Genomic DNA, 12956 nt, shown 5'->3' on the forward strand with positions numbered 1-12956 from the left:
GGGCAACGGATAGCCATACTATACTGACTGTACTGATTACATTAAAAAAGAGCTTTTTTTAATGTAATCAGTACAGTCAGTATAGTATGGCTATCCGTGGCCCTGTGGTCGAACATGTCATAGCCTAATGGCGAAGGAGTTGACAATACATTTACCTTGTTACAAAGAATCTTTCCCCCATGGCTGTATGTAAATGCTGCATGGCCAAAGAATGTAATTCGACCCTTTGCCCGCAACCTGAACCCAACGTACATGACCTGATGATATGCTTACGTTATTTTTGTATAATGTAGTGGTATGCAATCGAGAGTTGCCTCCCCTAGTTGTAGCAGACGACAGGCGCGATTTCATCATACACAGCCTGTGAGTATTTTTCTGTTTTCCTTGTGACAACTACAAATGTACAGAATATTAATTTCCCCATTACACCTTCTGTATGACAATGTATTGATGACGTCCGGACGTAGTGTACATTCTCAATCCCGGCATTGACGTTCATGTCTGACTTTATCACAAGCGCATGTGTGCAGTGAACACCATAGAGGGGGCCTCACTTTCGTCTACGGTGTTATCAAAACAATGTTTTGCACCAGCGATGGGTAATAGGTTGTCTCCTTCAGAAACACAGCAGACAAGCCCATGCAGGATAAGATAAAGACAAATAAGAGAGTTGAATATATTTATTATACAATGATCAAACATAACATATACCATGATCAGTGGTTGGGAGACATACATTTCTGGCTTTGGATAATAAAGCAAACGAGGCATTTAAAGATTGTTCTCTTAACCTTTTGATGGCTTGTGTAAATGATCTGTTTTTATTAAAAGCAATTCCTAAGTATGTATATATTTTTTATAACAGTCTGTTATTTCGATTATTTTATTTCCAAATTTAAAGTCTAGTTTACCTTCTTGTGCCAGAACCAAAGATTACTTTTTAGATTAACCTTCAGTTTCCATTCTTCACAGTATTTTACGAAGACGTTTAGACTATTTTGTAAGTCAACAGAGTTTTCCGAAAATATTACAGTATCGTCTGCGTACTAAACCCCAAAATATGTTTCAAGGGACACACCTTTACAGCTGTGGGCTCTCGAAAAGGTTTCAACATCATTTGAATATATTGCAAACAGTAATGGTGACAAATTTTCACCCTGCCGAACTCCCTTGTTACGAGAAAATATCCTGATCTATCTTCATCATGAACGACACAAGATTTTATATTTGAATACATATTGTGAACAAGATTAATATTCGTCCAGAGATACCATATGATAAGAGCTTTTGCCATAATCCGATCCGCCAAATGTTGTCAAAGGCCTTTTGGAAATCCACAAATGCACAGTACAATTTATTTTAACAAGCCCTTAATAAATCTATTAAAACACAGACTACAAAAAAGTGGTCAACAGTACTGTAACCTTTCCTGAAGCCAGCTTGTATTTCTGAAGTAATATAATTATCATTTGTAAAAGATGTGAAGCGAATGTTCAAAACTGCGGTGATCAATTTACCAAGACAAGATAATAAGGTAATTGGGCGATAATTTTCAGGTTTGGAGGGGTCACCTTGCTTTTTATAGATAGGTCTGGTCATACCAACCAACCATCATTTCGGAAATGTTCCACTTTCAAGAACTGAATTAAACAGTTCGTGATAAACATTGATCATTACGTCTTTACTCGATATCAGATACTCGTTTCTATCTTATCAATTCCAACACTTTTTCTCTTTATAAGTGAATTGATTGCCAATAATATTTCTGCAACAGTGAATTGCCTGTTAAGTTCTTCATTATCACATTTGAAATCTGTAATTGGTGTTCACTCATTTCATTTTTAAAAAACCCCATAAAGTTGGTCAATTGATATATTTTTGTCAAAATCTTGATTTTTTTAAAGCATTTCCAAAATTGTCTTGGATCTTCTTTCGCCATTTGTTTGAATTTGTTTTTAGTCTTTCTCACGTAATTGTTAAATCATTTTTATAAGGCATGTGCGGTGTTAAACAACAAACAAACACACATCATATCGCATGGCTACACTCTGTACATAGCACCTCATGCTTGCTGTCCCTGCTGTGATATTTCTACATGGCAAAAGCAGCGTCAAACCGCGTCCATTCAAAGCCACGATTTCGTTGCAATCAGCATGATCAGTATACCACGCACACGTAACGCTAATCGTTCCTTATATAATCATACACTCCTACTATTGATTAATTCCTGCTAACAGCCCTCGCTCTGTGCTGTACGTTATATATCGGCATCAGAGCGTGAAAGTAGATTACAATGTCTGCCAGAGGGTGGGTGCGACCGAATTTGGGAAAAAAACCACGTTAAACTGTGGCCAAAGCATAACTACATATAGTTTGGTGTTGCCTTGTTTACTGATCTCAGACTCCATTGTGATGAGACAACATAGATTGGTTGGGGCGAACGAAACAATTATTCTTATTTCAACCACTACATTACTTCTGTGTAAAAAACTGCGTTTTCTAAAGTGCACAGAACATAACTCTTGATATTTCACTGCAGTGAGCATGACACTTGATATCACTGGTGTGAACATGACACTTTGACGGAACTATTGCCATACAAGAGCTGCCTACCTGCAAATTGTCTCCCTTTATCATAGGTTTCTGGACCGTAAACAAACCGTTTGACTAATCCTTTTTATATTAGTTCCACACTGGCAAAGCAAAATAGTGGCCATTTATGAAGCTAATATCCCGTCTGTCTGTTTGTTATTCTCTTGTAAAAGTTTTGTATAAACCGTAAATTTCTCATTTAACTCTTCAATCGAGAGACTCCGTTTCGCAAAGCCCCATTTTTGTTACTTGACCAGCGTGTATTCATTCGCTGCCAACAGCGCTCTCGACGCTTTCAAGAATATTTTTGACAGTTGATTTTGTATATAATCATATCACAATATAAATTTATGTTAAAGAATTTTAGTGACCTCAAATGATTTTTAATATGGATCATTACTGGCTGCTGCGTAAAACAAATGCATTCATTCATTCATTCATTCATTCATTCATTCATTCATCTTGCCTTACGCTGATTACATCCATTCGCAGCTGGTCACCAGGCCACGATTCACATTCAGAAGTTTATTGGCATAATCACAAGCGTGGTTCAGAAATATCACATGACAGCAACTTGACATAACAAATCATAGCTTACTGATGGAGCACACACAATTTTGTAACATTGGACAGTTTCACCAGTAGTGAAATTTTGTGAAAATTGTTTAAGATCGGAGAAACCTTAACAGGCGGTTATCGTTGTATATCAAGCCGGAAGAGTCTGGTTTCTTGAACTATTAGGCGTCGGACAAAGCAATAGGCTATGCATTTCCGCGCCTAATGAAACATTATAAAGAATGCATATTTAATATGTTTCGTATTTTCTATAGTTAATCGATTATCAGTGGTTCTAAATTGTATTATCCACTTATTACAAACTGTCAGTGGAAGGACAAATTACGCTCTTGTTTAGGTATGTTTTACATTTTGTAACAGAATACTTTTTAAGAATGATCTAAGGACTCCAGATTTTACTTTCATTTTGTGTGCAATAATCTTTAACGCGACGTTAAACCCCACTCAACCTCACTTTCGGCAGTCACTTTTCAGATCTATATACATCTGGGTTGATCGTACACACACCCCACACTATCGTCAGTCTCCGTGTCGTTCTCGAACACAATCCCCTCTGTCCTGGCTGCATCAGTCACGGCAGAGTGGTTCACATACGTCGCCGCGCCTTCGAAATCTCCGTCACAACTTGAGCCTCCTCTCACGCTTGATCTCGGGAACAGGATCATGTCGTACACGTTTTCTCCCTTCCCAGTGACACAGCGACACTGTCTTTTTCGGAACCTGGCGATGATACCAAAATATTGTAAACAGAAATATGATCGTTCACTGCATTATTGTTCTCACAATGCTTGACAATATAGCCCAAGTTTGTGCATCGTGAAACCGCGGAAAGATAATTATATAGACACCTAAAAGTAATGAGCTGTATTTACTACACAACAGAAGTTGAGGACTACCCGATTCTTTCATATTATTATTGTTAAGAATAGTAATGCTCCATGGAATGACAGATTAACAAAAGTAATGTGAAAGAATCAGGTGGTCCTTAACCTTTTTTGACAAGTATATAATAAAATACGTAAAGGCAGAGAATATTATTCCACAAAACGCTTCCGTTTGAAATAGTTAAGGACTTCTTATTACTATTGTAAGGCAAACAGTAATAGCAAGCGTTCATATCACATCTCTACGTTTGCAAATGGTGAATACAGTTAAAACCACGTAAGTACGAACACTATTTGGAAAGCCTACATATGTCCACAGTGCGCCGGGCCTACTCAGAGGCTCTATATCCATGATTTGAAAATCCGGTAATTTGTTAATCAGAAGATCTCAATGGAAACCCTGAGTATAACTGGTTATATACGTCAGGTGTAACGTTGTCCCTGTATATATGATCCTTACCGAAAGCCAATCAGGAGAGCAGCAGAGGTAATGGAGCAGGTCAACAACACTGCCAAGATGAGCGACCATGTTGGCACTGACGATCGTGACTGCGTGGTGTTCCCCATACCTGGATATACACATGTGTTATAACGACCATTGGATATTCTGATGTTTTCTGTGATTTTTATTTTTTCTAAAAATTTGGCTCCAGAAAATGCTTGTAAAATATGTTGGGCTCAGCTTTTAAAAACAACAAAAATTTCTCACTGGAGTGAGTGAGTATGGTTTTACGCCGCTTTTAGCAGTATTCCAGCAATATCACGGCGGGGGTCACCAGAAATGGGCTTCACACATTGTACCCTTTTCGGGAATCGAACCCGGGTCTTCGGCGTGACGAGCGAACGCTTTAACCACTAGGCTACCCGACCGCCCCTTCTCACTGGACATGCATTATTGTGTTATGAAGTACTGGCAGAACAAATATTTCAACCGACTCCCATTGAATACATGAAGCACTAAGCAATACTATGAAAAAGGGCTCACATACAATATTTCAGTCTCCATTACAAAACTCACCATTAGAGAGGGTCATATGAAATGTATAGCAGGCCATCTGGCTATAGAGGTCCCCGCTCCTGGCCGTCACACAGAGAATCTGCCTTGAGGTTGTATTTGGCCGGAGGAACATATAGCTTGTGTATGGCGTGGTGAATCTCTCTGTGGAGGATCTGGACCACAGTGACCCATTGAAGGAGTCAGCGTGTCCCTGAACGGACCAATAGACGAGCAAGAACGCCAACTCCGCGTCATGGCGTAAATTGGATGGCACTGAAGGCACTGGAGATAAAATAGAGTACAGATTAATGATGTCAAACAACACGTGCACTTCTTAGTTCTTTGTGACAAATATGCTCCTTCTTGGGTATAAATTCCTATCAATCACATGATTATCTGGTTTGTCTGGTTTGTTTGGCGGCCGCCGATGCATGGCAGGTGTACTTCTGTGCGGCGTCAGGCATGAAACAAATACTTACCTCTTTATGCAAATTGCGTGTGTGACTGGTGAACCGGTAGCACAGGATATGCTTACCCTTTTCGGTTTCATCACTGGTTTTCAGTGATCCATTCATATGATTTTCATCGCTGGAATCTGCTTCGTAGCATAATCGAGACTGGGTATTCTCTGGTGTTGACATTTTATGTTTACTTTCCCAATGACAGATGTGAGGTATTTCAACTCACTTACTATACATATGGCTGAAATGATGCGGGTGATGCGGGTCTCAGACGTTTAGCACTTTGGTGAAATCCATGAGCAGGGATATGGTGGTGACAAACCTAGAAACATAGTCGCCGCAAACCGTGATTCGAACCAACGGCCATAGGTTTCTGGAGTGCCCAAGGGACGCAACTCTGCACAACGAATTGTGACTCCTGGGACGACTGGGCCACCAGTGCCCCCTTGTGTGGATGTGAAGTGAGTCGCCTCACCATAGAATGCTTCATAGTCGGTATCCTCATGCAAATATCCAAGTAGGCTTAAAGCTTTTGATCGTCAAGTCTGCCAATTCAGTGGCACAATTTGGAAGGCAAACTCCTTGGTGTCGAGTTTTCTGGTGTTTTCTGATTTGCGTGCCTTTGGCGTACCAGAAACGTATGGATGTGAGTTTGAATCCCCGTTCGGCTCGGTTATGTTTCTAGGCTTGCATACCATACCCATATAGGACCTGCGTCACTCGGGCGTACCTCACACATCAAGCTGACACGCTCTGATACAGCTGAAATATACATACTTCTCAAAGCGGCGATAAGCCAAACGCTCATAGTGTACCTCGCCCTGACTTTGTCTCTTAAGGTCTCTCACAGACATCCCGGTGATAGATAAGCAGTTAAATAATATTTATAAGACATTTAAGTTGATAGTAATTATTTATTACAGACTCATATCAAAATACCACAAATTAATGGAAATGGAAATTACTTCTTACGTGTTCGCATGGTGGCTGTTTTTGATGGTGCTATCTTAATAATGTTGTACTCATCTACGGCGACACTGACAGTGACGTTGAAAGCCGTTCCAGGTGTCAAATCAGTCAAGTTGAGGACTTCGAGCGATTTGATAAACACTCTCTTCTTGCCGTTATACGAGACGTAATATTTCAGAGTTGATGACACAGGCTGTAGTTCTGGGGCGTCCCAAGCTACCGTAGCCGTTGTCGAGGTAGTCTTCTCCGTCCGTATGTTTCGGGGGAACAGCTGACTCACTGTAAGGGATATCCTCGAGTGTCCAGTGTTTCATATCTCCATTAAATTATGGTAAATACCCTGACCCATTCTCTTACCTAGCTTTGTTTAGGATGTGAAGCCATCATCTCAGACTGTCTTTTTGTCGTTTCACACACTCTCTTGTTCGTGGTTGAGGTGACATTTAGAGTTGAATGTTTCAAAATGACCCTGTTATGACGAATGGGACCAGGATATTTATCACAATAGAAAGGAGATCAATATAACATTGGGGTAATCGAGAATATTCACCATATGAGCATATTACCCATAACATTGACAAATAAAGGTGACTATTAACGATATTTAACTATTGCAATTTTATTGCGATGGTGATACTACTGTTGCAATATAAGTGAAAGTTTACCATCCGTCATTAGTGATTCCCTGGATCTATAATTGGCAGTACGGCATGTCTTAACACTAAGTTAACAGGCCCTCCATTTCTTAGATTTCATGGGAGTTTAGTGGATTCTCATTCAAACGCATGTAAGTAGGGTGTGTTTTACTTCGCTCTCCAATAAACCTTGCACATATTCTGAATGCTACACATGTACACATGTTAGTTCAAACGGACTTAAAAGTAAAACTGTATAATTATATTGTTGCTTTTTGTTATCTCTATGAAAGCTATCGATAGTCAGACGTGATATCACTGTCGAATATTTAATTTCGATATATGTAATTTCGTCACGGACAAGTATAATTCATGGATAGTTTGATCGGAAGTTTCACCCCACTTAAAGAATAGCTTGACTAACGCACTGAGGGACAACAGAAAGCATATACCGAGTTTGATTTTAATGTAATCGAAAATTGAAAGAACTGTTGTTAAATGGATTGTGTATTTAACCATCACTCATTCCTGCAACAGTTTGTAAAGGTAATTTTGTGTAAAAATATATTGGTTCAATGAAGATACCGGAAAGCAATGCATTTACAACCACATGACCCTTTCCATGTTTGAAATGGAAATATGTCCCGAAAAAAAGCAAATGTAGTGATGTTCAAAAATAAGATGTCTAAGATACTCATCGGTTGTTGTGTATTATGCTATTTTATGCTATTTTATCAATACCTGTTTTCAAAAATATAACCCCGTCGAAATATTCCTTGAGTCCTGGCCAAGCGCCAGTAAAGTTCATATATAATATCGCTAACTTTAAGAAATTTTCAATTGAACATCATACAAATGATAAGATCAGCCGAGAGTTATAGATTCCTTTGCCCCTTAGTTTATATGCTTGTAATTGATAATAGGGGCAAGTAATCTATGCTGATGATCATGCATGTCACATATGTTACGATATAAATCAACAGTAGTTATAGGAAACAACATTATTTCGTGTATAATCTGTGTTTCTCTGTATGACATGGCCTACAGTTTCCTTTGCTCGCCAGTTTATATATAGTATGTGACGGTAGTTATAATAGTGAGTGAGTGAGTTTGGTTTTACGCCGCTTTTAGCAATATTCCAGCAATATCACGGCGGGGGACACCAGAAATGGGCTTCACACATTGTACCCATGTCGGGAATCGAACCCGGGTCTTCGGCGTGACGAGCGAACGCTTTAACCACTAGGCTACCCGACCGCCCGTAGTTATAATAGACTTTAGGTGGGTGTTACAGAAGTACTCACGCGCCATGCAACGCTTGTTATATGTATTGGCGTGGTAGTGGGTGTCGTCGCACTGGCAGTAGTTGGTGCGGCAGATGGCGCCGTCCACGCACTCCATATCGCTGGAACACGGCATGCTGGGGCGGTGACCTGAAACATCTCGAAATTACATCTGAAATGTAATTCTTTCATACAAACGTATACAGTACTTTTCAGGATCGACTTGTTTCGAATTCACATGTTTTGTTTTTGGTTCTGCACTTACGTCTTTGGTTGGGGAAGACAAACATATTATAATACTGGTGTATACTTCATTTTGTTTGTTTTGTTTTATTGTTGTTTAACGCCGCACTCACCAATGTTCCAGCTATATGACGGCGGTCTGTAAATAATCGAGTCTGGACCAGACAATCGAGTGATAGACATCATGAGCATCGATCCATGCAATTAGGATACAATGACATTTATCAACCATTCAACGAGTCTGACCAATCGATCCTGTTTGTTAGCAATGGAGTAGAGAATGTGTGAATGAATGGTCCTTTGCACGGCAGTGAGTAATCTGCCAGCTCAATTGCCGGGTAAAAGAATGTATACATCCAAGAGTGATGTTTGCTAACACTGAAACAAACAAGAAATGGTCATTCAACTGTGACGTATTTGATACGGGTATCCCAGTCGTCTGAGGCGCCGCAATTCGTTGATCAGAGTTGCGTCCCTTGGACACGCAAGAAACCTATGATCGTGGGTTCGAATCCCGGTTCGCCTCGATTATGTTTCTAGGTTTGCCAGAACCATACCCGTGCTCAAGAGTTTCACCAAACGTCCTTGACCTACATTATTTCGGGCTTCCATCCCACACCAAGTTGACACGTTGTGATAAAACTGAATATAAAGTCTTGGCCAAGCAAATCAGTTGTCAAAAGTACGATCGACATTCCACGCCCTTCGGTCAACTATTGTATTAATAGGGGGCACGGGTGGTCCAGCCGTCTAAGGCGCCGCTGTTCGCTGTGCAGAGTTGCGTCCCTTGGGCACGCCAGAAAGCTTTGATTGTGGGCTCGAATCCCGGTTCGCACCAATTATGTTTCTAGGTTTGTCAGCCCCATACCCGTGCTCGTGGGTTTCACCGATGTGGTAAACGTCTGAGATCTGCATCACTTCGGGCTTTCCTCCCACATTGAGCTGACATGCCGCGATATAACTGGAATACTGTAACAGTTAAAAGCGGCGTTAAACCCAACTCCCTCACTATTGTATTAATAACCACATGATCCTTAGTTTAGACGACTTTGTGGGCTGTCCACATTATTGTGTATGGTTGTGATCCCCATGCTGTGATCAGAGAAGCTATAGCTAGGAAGAAAAATATGACAGTAAAATAAATCCCTTTGGTTGCGAATACAGAATATTTCAAAGTTTTTATTTCCCTTTTTTTAAATATCCTACAGTTCAACTTCGCCGAGAAATTTCCTTACGAAACTGGAAATTCGCTCACTTTCCTACCCAGAGTGGGGTGATATATATTTACGCGAGCGAATTGGTATTATTAAAACTTCATGAATCTTATAGATAGCAAATTCTTTATTATATGAAACTTTTGGGTTTTGCCCCCTTCATTGAGTAAAACACTTAAATTCATTTAGTATAATTAATATAGGATATCGGTTACAGATGGGAAAACACGCAAAGTAATACTGGCGGCCTTAACACAACCATGAGGTGCTGTGACCTATTGGCCCCGGAAACTAATGCCGTTTGAGAGATGTGTTTGGCTATAAAATGAGTCTTCTCCACCTGCATGGTAGGGCAGTGTTTGTATGAGCAAGGTCGTCGTGTCGGTTTAATGACGATGCAGATCGGTATGAAGAACAAAAACTTGAAAAAGCAAATAATGTCACTTTTAGTGGGCCGCCGTCTCACACACAAACTCACCAAGGACATCAAAACTGACATCTCCCACAAATTATTTAAGCGACAGACTTGTCACCGCACTTGTTTGAATCCATTGTCCATTTTCGGTGTGCAGCGTAAACGAAAGGAAAGTTTCAATACCATATGAATACAAGCATCGCTTATAAATAAATACGGGGAAAAGCTTTTACAAAACGACTACCGTGACCTACTGCTGGGAGGGTGGTAGTTAAGCAGGGTGGTTAAAGCGTTCGCTCGATCGTCACACAAAAGAACCATGTTCGATTCCCCACAGAGGTCAATTGTTGAATGTCACCATGATAATATACCTAAGAGCGGTGTAAAACCATATTCATATCTTTCCTTTAACATAGACTTGCTCCATGGTTTAAGGGACGGGACTTATGTATACGTGTGCTACTTTGATTGTACTGACTGGGGAATGCGTATATGTGTACTTACGTTGTTCACACTGTCCTTTCCAGGGGTAGTACTTGATGTTGCACTGACAGACGTTGACCCAACACTCGGCATGGCTAACACACTCCGATGTTTGTCGACACTCCTGTCCTTGTCCTTTACCTAGCATATACACAGAGTGTAATAATAAATATATAATAACAGTCAACAACAACAACAACAACAATAATAATAATAATAATAATTCATCATCATCACTTCAAATTACTGTGGTCAATAATGCTAATAATAACAATAAAAAGAATTATTCATCAGCATCATCATCATCATTATCATCTATTTCCGATTACTGTGGTAAATAATTGATGATTCTCGGTGACCGGGCCTTTCCTGTGACTACTCACCAGTGACGTTCAGACTTGCCATGGGGGGTATGAGCAGTACGAGCACCTGTTGACGGAGTGTAGCAGTGAGTATATAAGTGAATGTTGTTTTACGGCAGCAATACACATGTATATCAGGACAGCCTCGGCCTCGGCCGGGGGGACTGGTGGTAAATATTTAGAGCAATGATCCACATCGTCGGGATGATAAAAACCCCAGCTGATCATACATTGGGACTTCCCGATGCTCATTTCTGTCTACTAAACAAGTAAAGGCAGCACACGCCCCGTCTTCTCGGAATCCAACCAGGTTTGGATTAGTAGAAGCCTTATGAGAAGAAACATAATTCTGCGCTTCTCTATATACAAAGAAAGGGACGTTCGGGAAGCGGAACGGTTAAAGCGTTCGCTCGTCACGCTAGAAGTATGGTTTGGTTCCCAATATGTGTTCAAGGCGTGAAGCCAATTCTTTGCGTGCGCCACCGTGAAATGGGTGGAATAATGCTAAAGGCAACGTAAAATCATGCTTGCTCTCTCACTCACTCATCCACCAACCCACTCGCTCACTCACACTTTTACCCGCCCGCTCACTCACTTACTCGCTTACCAACTCACACACTCTCTCTCACTCACACATTTACCCACCCTCTCCCCCAACTTATTCACCCACCCGCTCACCCACTCACGCACCCACTCACTCAACCACCCACCCGCTCGCTCACTCACTCACCCACTCTCTCACTCACCCATCCACTCTCTCTCTATCACTCTCACATTCACCCTCCCGCTCACTCACTCGCTCATCAACCCACCCACTCACTCACTTACTAACCGATCCACTCTCTCTTTCTCTCTCACTCACACATTCATCCGCCTGCCCACTCACTCACTCTCGCTCTCACTCTGTAGTAAGAAGACTGTCGCTCGTCTGACCTATATGACACAATCGGATGTATAAAATATGCAAACATGTTGCAAACATCGCCTCACTACACTACTTTTAACCGTTTTTAATTTTATATCAAATTTCATTTCAAATTGTGCAAAGACCATGCAGTTATATTAGAGAAGTACACAAGACTAGTGTGCGCACCTGCTGACTGACGCTGGGTATTCCCCACCAAACAGGAAGTGACTCATCCCAACCCAGTACAGACACCCGCACTGAAGTGTCACATATCTTCGTTAAAATTTATGTTTTTCAGTCTTGTGTATTCTTTCTTTCCTCAATCGGACACATTTCAGAACTATACTCTGTTCAAACTATAAATCTGTGCAATGTTTGCCATCTATATATTAATTGAAACGCTATTTTGAAAACGTGGAGAAGCTTCGACGGAGATCTTGTTTTTGAATATTGCCGGCCCTTGTGCTTATCAAGCGCAAGGCTTGAACTTTATCACTGCATATAACAACATATATGAAGGAAGAAACTGGCGAAAACCATGTTATCTAAGGGGCAAGGTTTCACAGTATAAAAATATATTTCACAATGAGAAAATAACTCGCCTCACTAACAGTATGTATAATGTATGTGTCAGACGCGAAAACAATTTTTACCAGTACTTATACACTGAATCCAAACGTCTCATAGTTTTACGTAAAAATAAAATAATATTAATAACCTATACATTTGCTTTTGTCGAAGAAAATAGTTATAATGAGAACTCTTATTCAATGCGTGAAAGTCATTATTAAGTGAATGTATACTTACCAGAATATAGTCGTCAATCATTCTTTATCTCTTCTATGTCTAAATCTACTTAATAATGGCATACAGTCATGGAAACGTTCAATGTCATGTGCAACTCAAATGAAACGACCGAACATGAAATATTTCCG

The 12956-nt window shown here is 40.4% G+C and overlaps 1 protein-coding gene across 1 annotated transcript; it reads right to left on the bottom strand.

Moving 5' to 3' along the window:
* Positions 1-665: 665 nt before the first annotated feature.
* Positions 666-12956, bottom strand: LOC124147372. The gene is made up of 8 exons (XM_046518071.2): positions 12829-12956; positions 11136-11181; positions 10774-10893; positions 8419-8547; positions 6483-6758; positions 5071-5331; positions 4513-4621; positions 666-3888 (listed from the first exon to the last, which is right to left on the bottom strand). Exons 1-8 carry the CDS (start codon positions 12847-12849, stop codon positions 3645-3647), a joined length of 1206 nt encoding a protein of 401 aa, XP_046374027.2. The 5' UTR covers positions 12850-12956; the 3' UTR covers positions 666-3644.

The sequence above is a fragment of the Haliotis rufescens genome, unplaced genomic scaffold, assembly GCF_023055435.1.
Source record: "Haliotis rufescens isolate VD_foot unplaced genomic scaffold, xgHalRufe1.0.p SCAF_26, whole genome shotgun sequence".
NCBI classification, from domain to species: domain Eukaryota; kingdom Metazoa; phylum Mollusca; class Gastropoda; order Lepetellida; family Haliotidae; genus Haliotis; species Haliotis rufescens.

Excerpts from the sequence above, each read along its gene's own strand:
- LOC124147372 (XM_046518071.2), bottom strand. The coding sequence starts at position 12,849 with ATGATTGACGACTATATTCTG. Across the intron at positions 11,182-12,828 it reads TGATTGACGACTATATTCTG|GTGCTCGTACTGCTCATACC; the intron begins GTAAGTATACAT and ends CTCCGTCAACAG. Across the intron at positions 4,622-5,070 it reads TCATATGACCCTCTCTAATG|GTATGGGGAACACCACGCAG; the intron begins GTGAGTTTTGTA and ends GTGTATATCCAG.